The 25,045-nt window shown below is 41.2% G+C and overlaps 1 protein-coding gene across 7 annotated transcripts in view; it reads left to right on the top strand.

The window, feature by feature from the left end:
• Positions 1 to 25,045, top strand: part of Psd3 (pleckstrin and Sec7 domain containing 3) — a 447,179-nt gene that overhangs the window by 403,562 nt on the left and 18,572 nt on the right. For all 7 annotated transcript variants that reach the window (XM_052752396.1, XM_052752397.1, XM_052752400.1 and 4 more), the window contains 3 exons: positions 4,295 to 4,452; positions 5,225 to 5,369; positions 12,276 to 12,419. In XM_052752396.1, coding sequence (XP_052608356.1) covers positions 4,295 to 4,452; positions 5,225 to 5,369; positions 12,276 to 12,419 — 447 coding nt within the window. The remainder of the gene's footprint in view (positions 1 to 4,294; positions 4,453 to 5,224; positions 5,370 to 12,275; positions 12,420 to 25,045) is intronic.

The following is a 25,045-nucleotide window of genomic DNA, read 5'->3' as shown; positions in this document are numbered from 1 at the left end:
TCAGTGAGATTTTTCCTTTTTTTTTTTAGACTGATTAGATGAAAATTACAGTGCAGCCAAGCAGATTTTACTGAATGCCCTGAATAAAGAGAAACATCTATGAAATTCCTAATAGACTATCTAAGAAGAAAAGTTTAATCGAGAATAGAAGAGTGGGGAAGGTTGCTCAGTGGACTAAGTGTTTGTTTGCAAGCATGAAGACCCGCGTTCAGATCCCGGAGGAGTGGGGGGGGGGGGACAAATAGTAACAACAACAAACAAAGCCAGGCGTGGACCATGCGCCTGTAACCTCAGTGCAGAGGCTCAGGGGGTAGTGGACAGGAGGAGTCCTAGGGCTTGCTGGCCAGGCCTGGCTGGATTGGTGAGCTTCAAGCTCAGTGAAAGTGACTGAGAAAGACACCAACATTGATCTCCAGTCTCCACACCTGAGCCTCATGTGCTAATACACACACACGCACACACACATACACTGTGCCCAGTGTGCAGACTCAGAATGTCCTTGGACTCTATTATATTAGAAACTGGAGGAAAACTGCTATTGCACCTGCAGACTGTAAAGAAAAAGAATAGGAAGGATTGCACCTGTGAAACTTTATATCCAGTTCTATACCTGTCAAAAATACCCTGAAAGATATTTGAGAAGAATTAGAGCATATTGCCCACGTTAAGAAAATACTTCAAAGAGCAAAGGGCTAAGAATAGCGATATCAAGACAGAACAAAGAAATAAAGCAAATGAGCAATGAACTATGGACACAATCAAATCCCAAACAAGGGGAGACAGCAGTAACATGTAAGGGCAAATAAGGTTTCTTGAAACAAAATTCATGATAAATACAGTTTAGTAAGATTTTTAAAATAAGGCATGCTCAAGTATTCCAGCCAAATTTGGAATTAATGAGAACACGAAAGGTGAGATAAAATGAGTTTGTTCAAAGTCTTATTGACCTAGCTCAGACTCAGACAGCGTCCATGATTGTCACTCGCATCTCTGTGAACCCTGTGAGCCTTGCATGGTTGATTCTGTGGGCTGTGTTCTTGTGGTGTCCTCAACTCTGGCTCCTAGAATCCTTCCTTCTCCTTTTCTTCAGGGTTCCCTGGCTTCACCTAGTGTTTGACTGTGGTTCTCTGCTTCTGCACCTATAGGTTGCTGGAGGATGCCTCTCTGATGACAACTAGGATGAGCACTGATACTGTTGCATGGCTTGATGTTCTTGTGGGACCCCTAGCGGCAGGAGCGGGGGTATCTGAGTCTTTTGTCTGTACTTGGGACCCTTTCCCTTCTCCTAGGTCCCTTCATCCAGCTTGATATGAGCGTTTGTTCCTAGGCTTAGTGTAACTTGTTATGCCATGTTCAGTTGATGTCCCTGAGAGACCTACTCTCTTTCTTTCCCTTCAGGAAAATGGAGGAGGAGTGGATTTAAGGGAGAGGGGGAGTAATGGGGGACTGAGAGGAGTAGAGATGGAGAAAACTGCAGTTGAGATGTAATTGTATATAAAGAATTAAAAATTTTAAAAGTCTTGTTGATATGTGTGAGGAGCATTAAAAAAAAAGTACAAAATTTATGTGGAAGATGTTTTTTGAAATTTCCACCTTACATGACCACATACAAAAGTTGATAGAATACTTAAAAATAATAGGTAGCACATAGTTTTAAGAATAATACTTAAAACCTATCCCACTAAGCTGTAGAGAGACGAATGTGTAAATATGAAGGCTGCTGGAAATGGAGGGAAAACTTGCATTGCCTCTCAGTACGTGGGAAAGGTCGGTATGTTCGCGGAAGGGGATGGACAGTGGGGAAACATGTAAGGAAAGGAAGAGACCAATCAGTGTGCTTGATTATAAAAGCTTACATGTTTTGTGAATAATGGGCCTTTCAAGGAACATAAGCAAAAATCAACACGCAGGTGGCTACATGAATACCCTTAATAACATTCAATGAAAAGTAGACTTTATAGGCCATATTTTCTGGTCATAAACTAAGCCAACAATATTTAAAAATATAAATAATAAGTAACTTTAGCTTTAGCTTTAGGCACATTCTGTTACTAAGATCAAAAAAACATATACAAAAGTAAAACTATAAACTATCTAGAGGTCAGTGAAAGATTTCCAAGCTGTATTATACTATGTAACTCATATTAAAAAAAGTTATAGTTTTAAATTCTTCCTTAATTAAAAAAGAAAAAAATGTGGCTGGGTGTGGTAGGACACAACTCTAATCTCATTGCTGGGGAGGCTGAGGCAGGGGAGTTATTGTAAGATTGAGGCTGGACTATCTGTTCAGTGAGTTATAAACTAGACAGGGCTACATAGTAGATCTCATCTCAAAAGACCACAAAAGATGAAAAATAAAAGTAGTAATAAAAATTACATGTAAAAAAAGAAAGAAACTCAGAAGAATTGAGAGTAAAGCCTGAGTCAGGGAGCCAAGAACCAGATGTTCATGTACATCCTGGTCTCAGCAGGCCAATCCCAGGTGTGTGAGGAAGACATGCATGAGAATGGAGGTATGTGTGATTCTCAGAGATAATTTCAGTGCTGATCATTTCTCTCCCTTCTGCTCTCTCTCTCTCTCTCTCTCTCTCTCTCTCTCTCTCTCTCTCTCTCTCTCTCTCTCTCTTTCCCTCCTCTTTCTCAATTTCCTATCTAGAAACAAAGAGACATTGTTGGGAAAAGCATGCAGGATTCTGTTACAGCATAATCCTGAAGCTGGAGGGGATTTTGTACTCAGGCTACCTGTACTTGAAACTTCTACTCAAAATTCCGTGAAGAGAGTCAAAGATTTTAGAATACTGAGTCACCGAGAAACAACTTTTTGAAAGTGCAGAAGAGATTTCCCAGCATAGCTGGGTTATAGTTATGTGGACTGCTGGGATGGACTCGTACTAAAACATATGCTTTAATATATTGGTTTTACTTTCAATACTCTCTTTTCATTGTCTTTTGATCATTTTACCTTGCCACAAGGCTCTGTCAGCAGTGAATTGTAATCCCTGAGCTTAAATAAACCAAGACTTGTATCCCATTCTGGAAGTCGGCATTTAAGAGTGTGAATGTGGGAACTCTTTAGATGGCTGCTGGTGTTTACTTCTTGATTAAAAGAAAAACCTTGGCCTCTCAGTTCCCTGCTGATAGGGATGATCAAAGATCAACATTTGGCTTGTCTATTTTTTATTCATTTTGAATAAGTTGCAGGCATTAATATATTTGAATTATTTGAGTTTTGAATGGTATTGGTGAAAAACGGGGCAATAAGGTAGAAAGTACTAATTGCTTTTCTAAAAAAAAATTGAAAAAAACAAAAAACCAGCCAGTAGTGAGAATACTAACATCTTCCCCTTTATATGTTCACTGTGGGTTAGAAAGAGTGTGTGTGTGTGTGTGTGTGTGTGTGTGTGTGTGTGTGTGTGTACTTTATAGGAGAAGCATAGGCTTATTAAACATCCAGAAATACGTACTGTCACTGTATGCAGCAGATAGGTAGTTTTTTACATTGGTTTTAACCTTTATTTATTACAGTGAACCCAGCAACTACTAGAAATAATTGACAAACCTATTTTTAATTCTGATTATTATTCTACTAGTGAAGTTTTTGTTTTGGCTGTCATGTTTGGAGGGTAGCCATACAAAGGAACCTTTGAAAACTGAATTATATAGTGGTTGTCAAAAAATAAAATTGTATATACATGGCATCTTCCTATGCATTTTATGCCTATTTAGAAAAATAGAACCAAGATTTATCTTAAGTTTATCTTTTTTTTTTGTCATCAGAAGAGCTAGGGAAATTACTTTATTTCATTGTTCATTTTCCTATTAATAATATTAATCATCTCAAAAAATAGCCTCAGGAAAATGTAGTGTGTTCAGATAAAGGACTAAGAGGCTTTGTTTCCAGCACCAGTGCAGTTCTCTTGATGCTAACTGCGAGCTTCTGCATGTGTCCATTTCATTCTGGGACCGACTTATGCCTGTTGGAGCTGGCCATGCTGCAGGTTCCCATAATGTGCATATCTACCTGGCTATCCTCAGCAGACTGCCATAATTTATATACATAAATATATATAAATATAGGCTTCATAAAAATGCCTTTGTGTGCATTCACTGTCTCGTTGCACATTGTTCAAAAATGTGATGTTGCATTTACAAAGTTATCAGGAGTTTGTACTCCACATTTCACTTTCCCATGGATTGTCATGGATGCTCCAAAATGTTTTCCTTTAATTTTAGATTCAGGAAACTTGAGCAGGAGTCATACTCTTGTGCTTCTTTTCTTCATATCCATCTGCAGGATGAATATAAACCAGAGAAGGCTTTGTCGGAAGAAGACTTGAAAAACGCAGTGAGTGTGCACCACGCCCTAGCATCCAAGGCCACCGACTATGAGAAGAAGCCGAACGTATTTAAACTCAAGACTGCTGACTGGAGGGTCTTGCTTTTCCAAACCCAGTATGTTTGTTGGTTTTGTTCTTACTTGGTCTTAATCTTCTCCTCCTCCTCCTCCTCCTCCTCCTCCTCCTCCCTCCTCCTCCTCCGCCTCTTTTTCCTCCTCTTCCTCCCACTCTCCATGTAAAGGGGGAAGGAGATAACCAGCTCTAACCTCCCATACTCGTGCTTTGGCACCCCCACACACACACCTATACATCATACAAACACAATAATAATATCTTTTAAAGAATGATGCCGTAAACATTGGCATACAAATTTTTGTGTTTCAGTGTTTCATCTCTCTTGGGCACTTACCTAAGAGTAGAGTTACTGGGTTGTGTTGTAAATGTGTAGTTAATATTTGAGGAAACTATCCAGTTCTTTCCCACAGTGGTCAGGCATGTTTTTTTATAGTTCCTTCTCCTGCTATGCCTGAGTTCAATTAAAAAAAAAATGTGTGATTAAAGAGATGAGTTAACTTTAATATTGATTTGGGCCCAGACTAACTAGCTTCCAAGAAAAAGGAGAGTTACAAAGCATATATCCCATTTTCTCTATGTATCTCACAGAGAGAGTCACAACATTGTAATGCGATGCCGATCAGCCCTGTAGCCTTTCATTCCCTTAGTGAGCCCTGTTGAGAGTGTTAGCCACCAGTGAACCAGTGAACTTGTACACTAAGAGTCAATTATCTTAACGGGCCATTTTAGATCAGTGATAAGAAAGAGTCAAAGTGTCGCCTCCCTCGATGCAGCACTGCCCTAACATCCCCGTCCTCCTCCCCCTCCTTCAGGAGTCCAGAGGAAATGCAGGGGTGGATAAGCAAAGTTAACTGTGTGGCCGCTGTGTTTTCTGCACCGCCATTCCCAGAAGCCATTGGCTCTCAGAAGAAGTTTAGCCGCCCCCTTCTGCCAGCCACCACCACCAAGTTATCCCAGGTAAGCCTGTGTGACCATGCTCTGCACTTAGAAAAACGTGCCTTGTAAGGATACAATGTTTGCTAATTTTTAATATTGGAAGGAAGGTTCTGCATATTTTGGTCTGTCTTGTAAGGTAGGCCTTGTAAGAGTGACTTGCTTATGTCACTTGCTTATTATGAATGAATGCAGTGTGATCTGATTTATACTTCAAACACCTTTGCATGCTTTTGTATTTTTTTAAATCTTTATTTTCTGTTACATACCAAGGGTGGAGGCAATATCCTGGCTTGGTAATGAGCTTTTCGCCCGTCATCCGTTACTTTCTTTTCACTGTTTTATGGAGGGAGGAGTATAAAAGTATTTCCTTAAATCTTTTCTCACTGTAGAGTGAGTCTAGGGGTATCCAGTTGAATTCCTTGCCCTCAGGGAAGAGGCGATAACATTTGGTTCCCCTAAACTCAAAGTAAAGAGCTGGAGTTCTTTTCTGGGTTCATTTACATAAATGTCTCTGCTGTTGTCAGATTAATCTCAAGGTTATCATCATAGTCCCCCAAGGCACTGCCAACATTAGCCATGTCTGAAACAGCCCCACTGCCACTGACCAGTAAAGGATTTGGGAAGTTACTTTGACATCTTTACCGAATTCTTGTTTCTTACTACAGAAGTCATGGCATCTAACTGGTGGGCCAGACACTGGCATTGAGAAGCAAGTACTTGTAGTTGTGTTTGTTGGACATAGAGAATTCTATCCAGAATGCTGGATGGTACAAAGGGCAGGATAGCTAGGTGAATCTCTTGAGAAGCTTAAAGGAAGACAAGCTGTTATAGGAGGTGTGACCTAAGGGGCAGAATGATCAGAGGAGAAGCCTGGGGTACAAGAGCTTTGTCCATGTTACTATGGCCCGAGAAGCCAGGAGACAAGCAGAAATAGACCTCTGAGGAGGTAAGCCTGGGCTATGTCATGAAAGAACTTTGTCCTAATCTGGTCTGCTATAACAGAATACCACAGACTCAGTAACTGACTTAAAAACAAAATTCACTTCCTTTCCTGTGAGGTCAGGTTCCTCCTGCTTTATGTAATCTTGTAGAGCATCATCTGGAGAGGAGAGGAAGGAGCTAGCAGGAGAAAGTTGAGGGTGTCAAACTGCTTCTTAACAGTTCACACCTTTACTCAAAACAATATTCCCAATCAACCATGAGTGTGAAACTCATGCAACTTAGTCACCTTTTCACAATTTCATATCATCACATAGGAAATTAAACTTCCATGTGTATTTTGAAGGGGACACTAAACCATGGCATATTTTCCATGTGTAGGATTTTGAATGCTTTGGGAGCTCCCCCCGTATCCTTAAGACAAGAGCTTCAAGCAGGATAAGAATGTGATCTAATCTGTATTGTAGAAGTTATTATCATACACACATCTCACACGGGTGTAAATAATACATACAAACAAAAGTAGATATAGCACATGCATGTGTATAATGCATACACACCAAAGCATACATATTACAAAAGTGGATATAATACATACACACAAATGTACACACACAAAGAAGTTATTATTGTTACTATATGATGGAAGAGTTTAAAGAAGATAGAAGCACAAAGGCCCTTGAAGGAGCTTTAGTAATCCTGAAGAGAATATCTAAGCTAGATGTGGATGGAAGTGCAAGCATTTGAGGACGTGACTGGGCAGTTCTCATGGCTGGGAAAGATGAGAAGAAAGGCTGCCACCTAGGCTTGATTTTATTAATAATTAAATTTATTAATTTTATTAATAAGACCTTTTAAGATTCATGCTACAGATCCACAGACCCATAGTCTAGCCAGGGCCTCCCTGAATATCTGAGGCTCTTTCATAATTTGGATTTTTAAAGTATATAGCAACAAGATAAGCTTTTTCCTGGAAAAATAAACCTTGCCTCACTGTGTCCTGATTTCCCTACTCTGCTTCTCTCCACAAAGTCCTTTTCTAGATCCTTGTCTTCCTTTTGACCCTAAGTGTTCTAGTACCAGGGCTTGGAAACAGACTAAGGCACTTAAGAAACAGTTTCTGTAGTTCCTTGGATGGGAATAACCAACTACGGAGTGTCTGCATTAAGAAAAGCAGAAGGGAAGTCAGATGAAGTAAAGGCAAGAGATAACGTCTACTAGGCAGCAGAGAAGTCTTTGGTAAACTTGGTGAGAACATTTTGGCCTGAGTGATGGGAGGAGCATCCATGCTGGTCTTCTTTGATGAGAGAATGCGAGATGATGAAGATGGAGAGGAAGGGAATGGACAGATATTCTCATAGGTATAAAAAAGAAAAACCAGTGGTAAGAAAAGTGAGATGGCTTCAGGAGAGATTTTACGTTGTGTTTTTTAAAACTTGTATTAGATATTTACTGTACAAGTGTATAAGCATGACTTTTGCTATGTAATTCATCTTAAAAAGTATTAGGGATAGAAAGGACCAAGCATCAGGGAAGAGTGGCATTTAATTTTCATATGTAGTGAGTATGTTTAGTGAAACATTGCCCAATCTTCTCTGGGGTCAAAGTTCATCCGCTACTGTTGAGAACCAGTGCTTTTCCTAGTGATTGTAAATCTCAGATTGTAAATCAGATCCATGTGTTGATATTGTGTTCCCCAAAATATTGTGCACCCTAATAAACTTATCTGGGGTCAGAGAACAGAACAGCCACTAGATACAGAGGCTAGAAAATGGTGGCACTCACACCTTTAATACTAGCCTTCTGGAGGCATGGATCTCTGTGAGTTCAAAGCCACACTGGAAATAGCCAGGCATGGTGACTCACACCTTTAATCCCAGGAAATAATGGCAAAAAGCAGAAAGGTATATAAGGTGTGAAAACCAGGAACTAGAGCTGGTTAAGCTTTTAGGCTTTTGAGCAGCACAGTTCAGCTGAGACCCATTCAGATGAGGACAAAGAGAGGAAACAGAATCAGCTGAGGAATTGACAAGGTGAGGTGGCTGTGGCTTGTTCTTCTTCTCTGATCTTCCAGCATTCACCCCTGGCATCAGGTTTGATTTTATTAATAAGACCTTTTAAGATTCATGCTACAGATCCACAGACCCATAGTCTAGCCAGGGCCTCCCTGAATATCTGAGGCTCTTTCATAATTTGGATTTTTAAAGTATATAGCAACAAGATAAACTTTTTCCTGGAAAAATAAACAGCGTTGGGAAAAATTAAAGGTTCAGTTAAGAGTGTTTGGTGCTTTAAGACACATTTGTTCATTAGCCTGTCCCTTGTGAGCTTTTCTTTAATTTGTTCTTGTCCTGCCTCCAAACATATTAGCCTGAATTATTAAGACTGATTGCTGCCCGTGTGGCGCAGCTCTTCCTGAACAGCTCTGCTGTGTAGGCGGCACCTTCTCTGTTGTTTTCCTCATGGTGCTGCCAGAGTACATTTTCCTTCTGCTGGGGGTGGAGGGACTACTTCAAAGATGTAAAGTTTTCCCCCTCCTTCTGGTGCAGCTGTCCAAACAGAATATCATGCCCCACTACATACACCTTCCAGTCGATTGGGGACCTCCCTTTACCATCAAAGCAGTCATTTTCAAGCTTGATGGGCACAGAATGCTCTGAAACTTGTACCACAGGCCCAGTTTGCTGCCCATTGTGATGAATAAGATCCAGGCTGAGCTAGGAAGTGTGCATGTTTCTCAGATATGCAGGGAGCTGGCTAGGAAAAAAGGTAGGTGGCATGTAGACTCATGACTGGCATTCTCTGCCTTCCTTGGGTCTTTCACCACTTCTGGATGCTCATATCTCATAAAGTTACTATTTCTTGTATCTAGTTCTATTGTCTTTGAATTCCAGACATTGTCTTGTAAAAGTTTGAAATGAATAATCATTAGATCCTAAACACTATACGTTAACTGAGGGCAAGTCACAGGATGAACACTGGTAAGAAACAAGAGTCCTGTGCTCACTTTTTCATTGAAGTATCTACCTCTTACTAGGTGATAGGTACTGAACCCAAAGCTTCTTGCATGCTAGGAAATCACTCTACTACTTAGATACAACCCAACTCATTCCTGCTTCTATCCTGTGGTTTGACCAAGGGTGGGAACACTAAGGGCCCACTGTGAAGACAATGGGAATGTGTGTGCTGTGGCAGAAGAGGAATTCTTGTGGTTGCCTTCCTCACTGGTCAGAACTATACACCTCATTCCACTCATACTTAGACAGTCTGTCATGTCATGGCCTACTGTATGTATATATGTATGTATGTATTAAAATGCCACACTGAACCTCATTAATGAATATTGTTAATACAACTAGCAAAAGTTAAATAAAGCCAGGTGCAGTGAGCACATCTGTAATTCATCTACTTGGGAGACTGAGTTAGGAGAACTGCTTCAAGGCCAGCCTAGGCAGTAAGTCAGTTAATTAAATTGAAAAGACAAAATATGAAATGCCCTTCAAACTAAAAATACTATTATGTAAGAGAAAGTGAAGTCTCATTTTAAATTTTAGTTGACAAATATGCATTGTCTATATTTATAGGTACAGCGTGTTTTATAGTATGCATACATTGTGCAGTGATTAATCCAGCTAATTGATATATGTGCCACTTTTGTGGTCAGAACATTTGACATCTCTTTTAGCAATTTTAAAATGTGTGTCACACTATTATTAATTATAGTTGTCTTGATATACTATAGAACTCTTGAATTTATTCTTCCTAATGGACATTTTGGTCTTTGGCCAACATCTCCCTAATCTCCAAAATCCCCAGGCTATATAGCCACTATTCCACCACCTAGTATCATGGGTTAGACTTTTTTGGATGTCCCATTTAAGTGATCTCATACAGTGTTTTCCATGTATCCACGTTGTAGTATGTGACCAGAATTTTTTTTTAAGACTGAATATTATATGTTGCATTTTCATTAGTCATGGTCTCAGTTGTTGGACACGTAGTTTATGTTTGTATTTTAGACATTGTGAGTAATGCTACTGTGACCATGAGAGTGCATGCATCTTTTTTCCTTACTTCATTCCTTTAAGTATTTACCCAGAATTGGGATAGCTAGATCATCTAGTAATTCTGGTTTTAGTTTTCCAAAGGCCTTCCATTCAGTTTTCCATAACTGCTGTGCTGATACATATCCTCACAGTTCTGAAGCCCTGAAGACACAAGGACAGGGTGCCAGTGAGGTCAGAGTCTAAACTCTTTCCCTTTGGGCTGCAGGTGATGACTGTCCTTCTAGCTTTGCATTGGTGCGTAGCATGCATGCAGAGAGGTCAAGCTTTCTAGTGTCTCCGAAGGACACTAGGCCTTATATTCTCACTGGCCTTGATGAGCGTCCATCTTCTAGTATAGGTGCTTGGGGGTTAGGGTTTCAGCATATCCATTTTAGAAAGGCATCCATCTGTAACGTGGTCTATGTATGCCTTGGCAGAACGTAATAGGTAAATGAAACATTATATACTAATCTCCCTAGAGTTTTTATTGGCTTTTGTCATTATCAGTGCACAGCTGATGGATTTTCCAGAATCTTAAGTATATCTCTCTCCAGTTTTTGCTGGGACTACTTTAGGTATTTTGTTATGCCTGGTACTTCAAATGGATCTGCTCCTCTTTTCACCCTTCTCTCCAGGCTCCTTTTCTGCACTCATTGAGTTTACTTTTCATCATTTATTTTCTGTTTGGTGATCTTAAATGTTCAGGTTATTTTTCTTTTGGCTCTAAGAATCTCACTATTTTAGAGGACTCTAAGATACTGTATTTGACTCATGCTTTCTGGGTGACTTTTTTCTTAAAATATTACATAGTCTTTAGTATTTGGAATTATTAATTTTCTGATAGCTTTAAAATCCTCTATTTTGCTGTGCAAATTTTATAATATAGAATTATGCTTCTGTTATGCAAAATATATTTATTGATTATTTTAATTCCTTTTCATCTGCCATCCATTTATTTTATACTGCACATGTAAAATTATTCAACATTTTGAACAATTTTCATGGGAAAGTGGAATGCCAAGCAGTTACACAATTGTAGGGATGCCAGGGAATTACATTATCTTTGCTTCAAGCATGTTTAGAGCCGCTGGATGCATATTATGGGCCTATAATCCCAGCACTCAGGAGGTGGAGGAAGGAGCGTAATGAATAAGTTTCAAGGCCAGCCTGTTCTATTCAATGAATCTCAAAAAAACAAAACGGAAAGAAAGAAGTAAAGAATGAATATTTTCAATGTGTTATGAGAGAGTTGAGCAGCATATCTTCTTCAGTAGTGTATTAGTAAGGTGACATAAATGGTGTCCAGGAATGGAAATCCTTATACATAGGATTGATTGTATTATTCTAGTACCTAGTGTGTGGACTAATGCTGTGCATACAGTAATCGCTCGGTGTTTAACTTTGGGTCAGTGAAACTGAGACAAGTGAGAACCCCTGCCACTCCAGGGAAGAATTTCATCTGCAGATACGTTTCACAGAAGCATTTCTGTGTAGCACAGTTTCTCCCCAGAAGGAAAGTGTTATGCAAATAAATGTTTATTATGATAAACAGGGAGAAGCTAATAGCATTGCTGAGTGGGCATGAAATGAGAAGCCAAATCATGTGACTCTCAGGAAGGGAATGTAATTGTTCAGCTTGTAACTCGCTTGTCAGGGTTTCTTTTAAGAGGCCTGGTCCCCACTTGGTGGCAAGTACAGTTGGTGAAGGGCTCAGAAATGGTATGACTTTGTGATGAGAGACTGGCCAGTAATGTTAGTCTCTGTTCCATCCTAAAAAGGAATATACCAAGACTGGCCTAGAACAGTGGGAAGGACTTAGGCTCAAAGGCTCACTGGACTATTTGGATAAATTGAAGTCATTAAACAGAAAGGATTTTACAGGCGTCTTGTGCCTCTCTTTGATTATTCTCTGCACACTGAATGACTTCACAATTTCCTGCAGGAGGAACAGCTGAAATCCCATGAAAGCAAGCTGAAGCAGATCACCACTGAGCTGGCTGAGCATCGCTCATATCCCCCAGACAAGAAGGTCAAAGCCAAGGATGTGGATGAATACAAGCTCAAAGACCACTATCTGGAGTTTGAGGTACAGTGAGCCTAGATGTTGCCGAGGGCTTGTTGTTATGATCCATCTGTAAAGCAAACACCTCATAGCAGTCATGGTAGTGAGCTTGCCTTGTCCTGGCTCCAATGCAGGATGTCCTAATATGACAGGAGTCCTTGTAGCTCCTCATGCTTGGGATTTTATTTAAGCACCAAACACATATCAAAGTGCACTTCAGACAAATAGTAGGCATAGTGTGCGCCTGTGATAAGGGTAAAAAAAGAACACCAGTAGGGGAACCGTGCCAGGAGGACAGCTGCTTTCTGTGACCCTGTGTTTTTTCCAGCAGCGTTTAGGTCAGAATAAAGTACAGTGGAGGAAATGAGCTGCGGGTGATAGGAAGCATCTGCTCTTCCCTGCACACCCTTGCTGCTAGGTGACATCAGTCCACTTTTCTCCACCGCTCAGGCCCTGCTTTCCAGAAGGGGACTGATGAATTAAGTCTTGGCTCATTCACTTTCATCTGGTGTTGCCGGTGTGATGATGAGAAAGGTAGCTGATTCCAAACCAAGCTGAACACGTCTTCCCAAAGTGTGCCCTTTGTCTGTGGTTTCGCACAAATCAAAGCTGGCATCCTCCAGCTCTCCCTCTTGACCACCACCTTCAGATCCTTAAAGGATCTCGTTCTGAAAATCAGGAAAGAAGGGAAAGAAAAAGGAAGAGTGCATGTGCCGTGGGATTTTGCTTCTTCACACACTCTTCTCTCGGGTGTGATGGTACACATTCACCTCCGGTCCCTTCCATGTCCTCATTCTTCCTCGTTCCCATGTTACATGCCGTGTCCTCCTCAGGATTGAAAGTGGGGGCTTCTGGGCACTCACATCCTGGTCCTGTCTTTGCAGAATTCCACGCTGGACCCTCTCTGCCACAGCCACCACCTGGGTGCCTCCTCTGTGCCAGTCCTGGCTTCCTTTTCTCTCATGTGAGCTGGCAGTTGGCTCCTGCTGTCTCTCCTGCCTTTAATTCACCCAAGTCCTTTTCTTTTTTTGTACCGAGTGTCAACCTCATTGAGAGTGTCACCTGTTCAGCAGCTGTCCCAGCTCTTATACCCAGACCCCATTGACCTTCCACATAAAGCCCCCCACATGAATCTGACAGGATTTGCCTTTTTCTCCTGTCTAGACCATGACTCTGTCTACATGCAGTGGTCAGATTTCTTTCCCTTCTTTCCCCCACTACATACACATTCCTTCGTTCAGCCACTTCTACCTCCACTGCCCTTCCTACAGTTTTTAGTTTTCCTACTTACCGTCTTCCAAGGTAAGAGCCAAATTTCTCCTGTAACAGTCCTGCTCTAGACGCACCATAAGAAGTCAGTCTGCTCTAGAACTCACCCTAAGCTGGCTCTGTGTTGACTTACATTAGTCTGTCCTTGTGTCTGAAGTAGATTCCACAGGCTCCAGTGCAACATGGCCAGGGCCCTGTACTTGCTTGTTGGAGCTGCGACCTGAGTTGTGGCATTATATTTAAGATAGACTTAGATGGCAGAACCATATGCCACTCTTCTCCATTGTAAAGGAGTCCTTGCTCCAGTCAGAAAAATCTTCTAGGAAATATTGAAAGTTTATTAACAAAAACTACTGAATCCTGATCAGCAAAAGACTTGAAAAGTCAATGAAAAGAAAAAGCCGTTAGCTCATCTTTGGCCAGGCTTGTTCATTCTTGAGAAATGTGAGTTCTCAAAAAGCAATCATTATTCTTCACACGTCTGGAGTAACTTGAAACTATGGACTCTTTTTTGTTTCACACTTTCTAATTAAATTTCCCAACACCTCACTCCCCTGCTTCCAGCACTCAGCACCTTGCTTTGAGCCCTTGACTCTTGGAGGAGAGCCTTTCCCCAAGAGGTGGGGCCCTTGCAAGGCCACCAGAAGGTAGCCACTGCTAACACAGAGACCAATGTGTGGGTCTTCTGTGGGGCCCTTTTCCTGAAAATGGAGCCCATCATGAAACAGCAATTTCATTTCCTGAACGTTGAAATCAGACTAGCTTTAGGGAAGCTGGGTCTGGTCATCATTGCCTCCTCAAGGAATTGTGTTCCAGGACTTCACTCATTAAAGTCAGACTCAGGCTAAGGTTTCAAGTGTGTTGAATTGTCTGTCAGGCTGCATTAGCCTGTGTCAATGAGGAAGGTCCAAGGGGCCCTTACTGTGTGAATGTCATCAGAACAGGTTTCTATGAGATGAATAAATACTCTTGAAAAAGTGATCGTTGTTTTTCACTAACTCAGATGAAAATTGAAGTAATGGATCACGTAGAGTCTACTGTGCTGTGATTTCAGCCACAGAATTGATCTCCTGTGGGTGCTTGTGGAGGCCCTTGCACAGCATCTTTTGCTTTATGAGCAACGTTCTTTGAATCACTCCCTTCTTTCCTCGGTAGAATGTAGGGAACTTTCCTGAATAGGGTGTAGGCCAGTTTGTGTATTCTGCTTACAGCTCTACCCCAGATCCTAGAATATTTACCAGCTGAGTGACTCAGTGAAACTCCATCATAGTGTATAGAGGGAACATCAGAGAAATGAGTGCATTCAGAAAGCTTCGTGTTAGTCCTTTATTGAGGGACAGATGCACATGTGACAGCAAATCCCATTAGCAGGTGAGAAGGGCTGCAGAGCCCTTGGGTGGCCAGTGACAGGAGGAGGGTGCTAATCCAGCCTGCGTTCACACTCAGGGTGAATCACAGGATCAGCTCTCTTAGCTCTTGAGGATTGAGTCTCACCTACTCAGGGACAGGTCATTATCTCGAAGCTTCCTTGGGTTTCAGAGCTGTGCTTGTCATTTTCTGCAGCCTCAGAAAGAAAAGCACTTTCATTCTGGCAGGGTATTAAACTGCTGGTGACACCACCAGGAGTGTCCCTATGTTTATGCATTGCAGTTGTGTCCCGGGTTGCTTTGAGGACACATAATTCTTTATGGCAAGCCCAATTCATAGCTCTCTGTATGGCTAAGAATTCCTGAAAGCCTTCACTCACAGTAAATAATTAGAAATTCCAGCTAATGTGTAGGTTTGGGACTTAAACAAAGACATCTACAGGAAGCAAAAAGATTTTCATGTTAGCCTTGTAGGAAAAGGTTCATTTTTACCTACAGCAGCAAATTTCACTGAGAATGGGCTGTAATTAACTAAGTACTTTCTGCTCTGACTAATATTGGGTGGAGAATGGACAGTTTTGTTCTTGACTCAATGGCCTTTTCTTGAAAGAATTTCCATGGGAAGCTTGCTTTTGGAAAGAGTAGGCTCTGAAACAAGATTATTAAACATCACAAGACCACAATAAGGAAACTAAATTGTTTCCCCGTTCTGGGAGTATCTGCGATAGCCACACATCCTTACACAATAGCTTATTTCTACTTTATTTAATTCCCATTTTATTATAAAGTGTTTTCATTGATTTCTAAGCTCTGGGAACATTAGAAAATATATAAAGATTTAGAGGGCAGACAGGTGGTTTGTAGATAACATAAATACTCATAAAGGTCCAGTCAGTCAAGGCTCAATGGGCTGAGCTATGCTGGGAAGCATTTGTGTTCTTGAAGAAGTAGCCTCATCAAATTCCCTTGATGGCCTTGTCCTCAGCCCTTGTATTTGACTTTACTCCTTCTTTAAAAACAACAGCTACTAGAAAATGAAGACACTGTTTATTTCGAGATGTGTTTAATGCAACACTTAAGATAGTTGCTAGACCTGAGGAGGGAGAAGGTGTGTCAGTATAAATCTCTAAATCATTGCTGGACTGGGAGACATTTACTCAAGAGGGATTAGAGAAGGTGGGATTGATCACAGGTTCACAAATGTAATTGTAGAGCCACCTGCAAAACTGAGCTAACACAATGTACATAGATTGTATATGGCAGCATATTGGTTTATTTGCTTTGCTTGCAGTGTGAATTCATTTAAGCAAAAGAAGCTGTTTCCTTCCCGCTGGCTCCATTATATCACATCCAATAGCTCTACATCTTGGTTAATCCCTGAAGGTGTCTGAATCTTCAAATCCTGTTACTGAGACTGCAGCCAGTGGTTTATGATTGGAGTGTTAGTTGGATCATTGAATGTTGGCTTCAGAATTCATCTTGATATAGTTGATTACCACATGAAATTATTGTGTCAGAAATTTAACCTTCAATATAATAGTATTGAATGGTGGATCCTAATAAGTGAATGCAATCCTCTGTTGCTCACTCCCTCGTGTCCCCTCTTGTCTTCTGCCTTGCACTGTAAAATGATACTGCATGAAGACTCATAATTCTTTGTTCCTTATAAACTGCCCCACCTCAGGCATTTTCTATAATCACATAGATTGATAGACAGTAAGTACAAAGAAGTGAAACTTTTTTCTATAACAAATGACTGGAAGTGTGGGAGTGACTTTGGAATTGGGCATTGGGTAGGGGCTGGCACTGTTTTGAGATGAATGCTGGAAAGGCCTGTATTGTCACAAATGAAGCATAAAGATGAGTCTGTTAAAGGCTCAGTGAAAGGAGACAGCTGACTAAGGTAAGGCCCATGTTTCCTAGAGAGTGCTTCAGCAGTGTTTGGCATAATGTAGACAGACTCTAGGAGCATGAAGTCTCAGAAATGAGAAATAGTGTGCTCTAACCTAGGGTCCATGCCATGCCTGGTAAAGAGTTACAAAGAACTCAGCAGAATTGGCTGTAATCTAGGCCATTGGGGACGGCTAATTTTAAATTGATGAATTCAGATGATAGAAGAAATTTGTAAACAAAATATAAATTTAGATGACAGAAGAAATTTGTAAACAAAATATCAAAGAAGTAGCTTGGCTACCTTTAATCGCATACAGTAAAGTGAAGGAGGACAGAAATTGAGACAGAATTTATCATTAAATGAAAGCAGACATAAAGATTAGGAAAATGTACAGCATGATCCTATAAAGTGTGAGGTCTCCTTAGGAGGACAAACCACAGGTATAGCCAAGCAGCAATTTGCTGGAGAGGCTAGGGATAGAAGAGATCATTAGAATGATGGGGAAGAGCTCCCAAGGCTTCTTCAGATGTCTGAAGATCCCAGCTCCTGGAGAAGCCTTGAATACTAAGTGTCCAGATAATCGATCACAGGATATTAGCATATGTCCCCTCACACCATGTAAGGACTCCCATTCCAAAATTCCTATGCAGCCTCCCTCAACCACCCCAATCATGGCGTCAGCAGCCCCAGATACAGCTTAATCCTCTGCTGGGAGAGTATGAGCCTTAAGTTTTGGCAGGATCCATATGGTCCTGACTCTGCAGGTGTGCCGAATACAAGAGTTTCCGTTGTTTCCTGCACTGCCATTTCAAAGGAATCTCGAGGAGACTCAGACAGATTTGTCATAGAGTCCCAACAAAGGTAATAACTTCCTAGTGGAGGTGTGAGAGCAAGACCTCTACATAGTCCCCATTGGAGGAGTGCCTATTGATGCTTCAGAGGGAAGCTCTCAAGACCCCAGAACTAGAAAGCTACTGGTGTGCCAATGCCAGCTTAGGAAGACTGCAGGCATTAGACACTAACCTCCAGGTGGGTTTGATGCCTAGACAAGTTCAGCAAAGCTTTGAGGACAAATCCTACCAGCCAGGTGGCTTCATTCCTAGGCCAGGAGATAGGACATGAAGTTGAAAAAAAGAATTCTCCAGCTTTAGGATTTAATGTTGCTTTTTTTTCCATGTTGAATTGGGGGAGCACAACACACCCTTTTTAATGCATTTCTATATCTTGAAAAGAGAATATCTGATCATTGTTTTATTTTGATTGAGGCCTAGTGATGATCACAAATTCACTCATGGAGACACATCTTCATTAAGGTAAATTATGGCTCAATTCCACCCATGTCTAATTTAGATGAGACACGTGTTGATAATCTGTGGTATTTGGTAGGTTAGATGTACTGACTATGTATTTGACTTACTTTACATTTATGGTGGGCTTGTCAGAACATAACCCATGTAAGGAGCCTGCAAAGTGGAATAGAGAGACTGTATTTTGCATTGTGAGGGGAACTTGAGCTTTGGAGGCCAGAAATGGAATGCTGACATTTGAAAGTCCTTTAATCCATGTGTTACAAGTAAGAAGAACTCATTGGATCATGAGAGCTCCCCCTTTACAGGTAGATTGCTCTCACTGACCCTGGCTAGGATAGTTCCATGGGAGGGCTTTGTTAGAAAACTAAGCCTGTCCCTCACTTGTTCTATTTTGCTCTCTCTTGTTCTTCCTCATTCTGCCATCAGATAGCAGCAGCCAGAGGCCCTTGCCAAGTGCTAAGGCAAATGCTCTTAGACTTCTCAACCTCCAGAACAATGAGTCAAATAGTTCTGTCGATTAGAAGTTACTCACTCTTAGACATTTTATTATAGTGACACAAAACTGATTAAAACATGTTCCTCTATGCTTCGAAGTAGAATACTTGCAGGTGTATGAGTCCTCACATTCTTATTTATCAGAAAAGAGTGTCAGATTCCCTCATGACTAAAACCAGGCAGTTGGAAGCTCCATTGACTTAGTGGGCTGGAGTTCAACTGAGTCCCACTCCTGAATTGTGACCCAGAGTAACATATGCTCATGGCTTAACACAGAGAGGACCCACACAGGCCACATGCCTACAGAAGCTAATTTTAGAAACAACAAATGTCTACTATAACAAGACAACAATATTTTAGAAGAGAATATTTTAAATCTAAAAAATCTGGGGCATTCTTATAGATACATCCTTTTCTGAATTTTTGTTTTTCTTGTCAATCAAAATGATTTTATTCCTTCTCAAACTGGTATATAAGAACAAGAATACATTGCCTATAGTCATCATGGAAACCCAAAACAACTAGTGTCTAAAGACCACAGAAGTATTAACTAGAATGTTCTAAGCTTCTTTTGAACTGTGGGCATTTTGTTTCATAGTTGTTAGTGGGTAGTTAGTTGGACATATTTCCTTTTGATAAAATTCTGTTTACTTCCTCAGATTGTTCATTTTCATTTCCCATCACTGTATTAGTTATTTCCACATTGAGAGCTCTGTAACTGACCACCTTCCCACGCCTGGGACAATGTAAGGCCTATCTAAGCATCCTGTTATTTCCACATTGAGAGCTCTGTAACTGACCACCTTCCCACTCCTGGGACAATGTAAGGCCTACCTCAGCATCCTGCCAGGTGCCACAAAGCAACCCACCTTTTGAAGTAACATATCTAGATACTAAGTTTTTGTTCATGAAAGGACAAAGACAGGACTTATTTCCCTTTATCTCCCTAGTGACGACTAAGGAGAAAAACCATTAACCTACTTAAAGATAATTGGTGTCCCTAATCTGTCTCAGTAACTGGGCCTAGAATGCCTGGAACTGAATGCCGCCTCCTGTGCAGACAGCATCAGAGACATGATATCATGTGTTTTGATCTGAATAACCAAAATAGCACAAGTTAGTAGACCTCCTGGAAATCCTAAGTTTTTCTTTTTAGTGGAATGACGTCCTAAATGATGTCCAAAGACAGAGTCCAACGGTCAGCAGTTGTCTCCAGGCTCATTTCAGGTAGTCATAGAAGCAGGGCTCTTGGTCATGTGGACTCTCATGTGACACAATGGAGAAGGACTAAGGCGGCCTGAAGGTTAATCTTTAAGTGATTACAGCTGCCTGCAAAGGGAAGAAAAGCTTACAGCAGATTCACTGAGCTTCATATAAGGAGCTAGTTCCTTGCTTTGAGAAGGCATACGAAGCATCTAGTCATGTACTTGAAATGACTCAAACCCCAAGTCCTGTCTTTATCAGCTGTGCGTGTGTGCCTGAAGTGTCTTCTTTGAAGACAGTCGTAGTATATTGGCTTCCAAAGGAAAAGGGTAAATGTTCTCAGAGATTTAAAAAGGAGGGGGCATAAGTAGCACAGACTTCGAAAAAAAAAGAAAATTAAATAGCACAGACTGGGAGTCACCGGCCTATAGTTACAGATACTCTGGAGAATGATGTGAGCCAAAGAGTCAAGACTGGCATAGGCAGTGTATCAAGACCCTTTCACAAAAAGCAATCATGCTGTGCTAATCAAAACTGTGTAGTTCTAAACTGGGGGATCTAGCTCAATGGTAGAGTGCTTACCTGGTGTGCACAGGGCCTTGGGTTTAATCCTCAGCATATGAATGTAAAAAGACAAACTTACTGTGATCCTGATCCAGTTGTAGGGAGTGGGTCAGTGAAACAAAAAAGATCCCAGAAATAAATCCCTGAAGATGAGGTTGATGGCTATTCTTGTTTGTCAACTTGACCACATCTGGAATTAACTAAAACCTGAGCAGCAGCTGGGTACACCTGTGAGGGATTTTTTCAAATGGGAAGATCCACTTTTAATCCGGACTTTTTGAGGTAGGAAGATCCACCTTGAATCTGGGCCACACTTCAGCTGATGGCCTATATAAAGGACATGGGAGAAGGAAGCTTTAGCTCTTTGGCTGCTTGCTCACACTCTCCCTAGCAAGTCTGTTACTTCTTCAGGTTTCTGGCATATACTGAAGACCAGCCTTGTGGACTGAACAACTACTGAATTCTTGGATTGTCCATTGTTAGACAGCCATTATTGGACTAGTGGGACCATAACCTGTATGCCATTCTAATAAATCCCCTTTAATTACATACATCTATATATCTATATATAGAGAGATATATGTATATACACATACACATATGTGTTATATAAGTTCTATTCCTCTAGAGAACCCCAATTAATACAATAATATTAAACAATCTTCAACAAAGATCCCAAGAATACATAGTAGGGAAAGAATAGTCTCTTCAATAAATGGTGTTTTGAAAACTGGAAATCCATGTACATGAAAACTGAAATTGAATTTTTATTCCATATTATATGCAAAATAAATTCCATATAAACTAAAGGTTTAAAAATAGGACATGAGGCTGGACATGGTGGGGTACACCGTTAATATCCACACTTGGGAGACAGAGGCAGGCAGATCTCTGCAAATCCAATGCCAGCCTACTCTATATAGTGAGTTCCAGGCCAGGCAGAGCTACTGAGTGGAGGCCTGTCTCCAAACATCAAGTGAAGATAAGAGCAGAGTCAGAACATGAAAACTCAGAGAACAAAGCATAGCTCAAGCCCCAAACACTGGTCTGGACAATCATACCTTTTCCAGTGTGTCACCGACACCACAGACAACCAGAGCACAAACAGCAAATAGGACTGTGTCAAACTAGAGCTTTCTGCCCAGCGAAGGAAACAATCTACAAAGCCAGAACAATGAACAAAAAAGCCTGTCTGCAGAGCATGTTTTCAGTAAGGGGCCAACGGGCAAACCGTACAAGGTCATCATACAACTAAATAAACAAGCAAACAGACAAAAACCAGCCTTCCAGAAAGGACCTAAGTAGATACTGCCCGAGAGATGCCACGCATTTGTCCCACCAGTACATGAAACAGTACCCGTCACTACTAACCACCAGCGAAATGACGTTTAGGGCTGCTGTTATGAACAGGTCAAGAGGTAGCACGTTTTATTGAAGAGAGAGAGAAAAAAAATGGAGCCCTCGTCCATCGAATGCAAATCGATATCACTGCTCTAGGAATTTATAAATAGCATCACTATTGGACCTGAACGTATGTCAGGATGGGGAGTTACTTTCTCTCTGAGACACGCCTGCATTCCTGCTTGCGGCGTTGCTTACAGTAGCCAAGATACAGCAGCAACCTGTGTCTCCCAGCTGACCGGTGAAAAAGAAATTGGCGTGTATCCATGTCTGAGTAAAATCATCTGATTTCTGTTGAGGGGCAGCCACAGCTCACCATGAGCAAAGGCTGAATTTAGGGTCCACGAAGGCAGTGACTGCCTGGAGAGAAAGACAGCAACTTCGAATGCATTTTGCAGGCAGCTTTTGAAGACAAGGGACACAGAAAAGCGCATCCTGGTCGGCAGTTGCAGGGAGACGTGAAGCAAGCTAGAAGCTTAAAAGAAGCCAAACGCATGCTGTTAGCTGGGGCATTTCAGCCCCAAGTTTCTAGCCCAACGTTGGGTACTTTCCCGTGGGGCTTTCCGTGGCGGGGGGAGGGTAGGAAAAGCAGGACAGTTTGAGGTTCAGTCAAAGAGAGCTCCAGCTAAGACAAGATGGGGGAACCTCTGCCCTGTTACATTTTATTCTGCCTTAAGAAGGAAGAAAATTCTGCCGTTTGTAACATGGTTGAACCTGGAAGGCACCACTTTCAGTGAAATGTGCCACACCTTATTATCAGGGTCCTCTAGAGCAGTGGTTCTCAACCTTTCTAATGCTGCAACCCTTTACTACAATTCCTCGTGTTGTGGTGACCCCCAACCCATAATGTTATTTTCCTCGCTACTTCACAACTGTAGTTTTGCTACTGTTTTGAATCATAATGTGTGTTTTCTGATGGTCTCGGGTGACTGCTGTGAAAGAGTCATTTGACAATCTCCAAAGGGGCCATGACCCACAGGTTGAGAATCACTGATCTAGAGGAATAAACCAATAGAATGATTCCATAGTAAATAGGGGTTTGTTAGATTGGCTTACATGGTCTGGGTTAATCCAACAATTGCTGCAAGCTACAGAGACTGAGAACCCAGTCGCTTCTCTGTCCACAAGGCTGGATGCCTCAGCAGTGCCAGTCCGTGCTGCAGACAGAAGAATTTTCTAAGAACTGCTAGTATTCAGTCAATGTTTGAAGGCTGAGAACTGGGTTTTGATGGAAACAGCAGTGGCAGCAGCAACAGGGTACATGTATTCACCAGCAAGAAGCAAGGGCAGGCAGTCAAATAACCACAGCATTTCCCTCAAACCTCCTTTTGTCTTGGATCCCTTCCCCGTTCATGTTAATCCTTCCAAAAAATGCCTTTTACGGACTTACACAGAATCTCTTTCTTGATTCCAGATCCAGTCAGTTTGACAGTGGAGGTCCACCAACTCACAAGGAGCACACAATTACAAATACTTCATGATTCCAGATCCAGTCAAGTTGACAGTGGAGATCCCCCAACCCACACAGGGCATACAATTACAAATACTGCATGATGTACTCACATGTCTTAGTTTCTGTGACCAATAATAAGAAAAGAGATTTCTTTCAGCTCATGACTGTGGTTTACAGTAGAGGGCTATATCTGGACCTGCTTTACTGGCAGATTCCCAAGTCTAATTGAATCAGTGAGCTCTAGGTTCAGTTAGAGACCCCTTCTCTAAAAATAAGATTGAGAATACTGAGAGAGAAACTCAAGTCAACCTCTGGCTTATGCACATGTATAGCCACCTGCACTTATGCCTATTGCATAAACATGTCCACACACACACACACACACACACACACACACACACACACACACACACACACACGAACTCCAAGAACAAGGACATGTTTTTGAGGATACAGTATATAACTTCAACTAATTCTTATGGAATCAGAAGGAAGATCAAAATACAAATGAAAAGATAATGAACACGACTATATAAAATGTTTTTTTTAAAGCTAAAATTTTTGTCTTAAGTAGGTAAAGGGAAAGTGTACAGAGATAGCAGTATTTCTCTAGCTCAGATACTTTTTACCTTGGGCAAGCAGAACCTGTAGTTCAGGAGACAACTTTGTTTCACTTTGCTGAACAGCAAACTCTTGAATTCCAGTCATCCCATCAACCAAAACAAGCCTGCACTATAGAGTGAATTCAAGGCAGCCTAGGCAACTTAGTGAAACGTTGTCCTAAAATAAAAAGTAAAAAGTGGGCTGGAAAAGTAGCTCATTGGTAAAGTACTTGCCTAGCATGCCTGAGGCCCTAGAGGAAATTATCTCCAGGGAGAACATAGGAAGTGAATTACAGGTTTGGGCCTGGTTGGGTTTTGATATATTCTAGGTGCAAGATCCTCATTTGTGTGCAACAAAATTCTTTGAGATGGACGGAACTAAAGCATGATCTCGACGTTATGTGGGTGTCAAATTTTGGAGGTGCTTCAATCTGGTTGGATTTTCTAATTTCTTCTACGGACTAGATTCCATAGGAATATGATGGCAAGGCAGGGACCATAGAATGGTGACAGTTGACAGTCTCAAAACACTCTCTGTAAGCACAGTCCCTTTTGTCTGTATTAGTACAAGCTTTTGACTCCTCCTTATATCATTATATAAAAGGTTTTCATTTTTTAATTATTTAAGAAACTGCAGTCACTAAGCTCATTTAGAGAACATTAAAGCGGAAATCAAAACTGAAACAAAAGAAGGAAGTGCAGATATCTTTAGGTGTTTTCCAGAATGTTAGCTATCTGCACTGATAATGTATGGTACTTGCTATATTTAAATAGTGGCTTACTATTGCATACAGAGGCCTGGTATGGGAGAAGAGTAGGGTGAAAACCCCCTAGCCCCAGCACAGCCTTTATGTTAGGAATCTGTTCTGCCTATTGCCTAATGAAATTAGCAAATAGAGGTGAGTAAGCTAAGTGACCAATAAGAAAGTAAATTGCACATCAATTCTGCCATGAGCTCCAGTAATGCAGACTGAAAATGACCAGTCTATACATGAATAAGCAGCCAGTTTGCAAACTCCTCACTCCATTTCTTTTGATTTGGGGTTTATTTCTTCATTTTCTACGTAGAGATCTAGAAGCAAAATGTGCTTC

This window comes from Peromyscus californicus, unplaced genomic scaffold (assembly GCF_007827085.1).
Source record: "Peromyscus californicus insignis strain IS unplaced genomic scaffold, ASM782708v3 Scaffold_23__1_contigs__length_62951481, whole genome shotgun sequence".
Classification (NCBI taxonomy): domain Eukaryota; kingdom Metazoa; phylum Chordata; class Mammalia; order Rodentia; family Cricetidae; genus Peromyscus; species Peromyscus californicus.
Note: the sequence above shows the minus strand (reverse complement) of the source record. Positions and strands in the feature narration are given on the sequence as shown.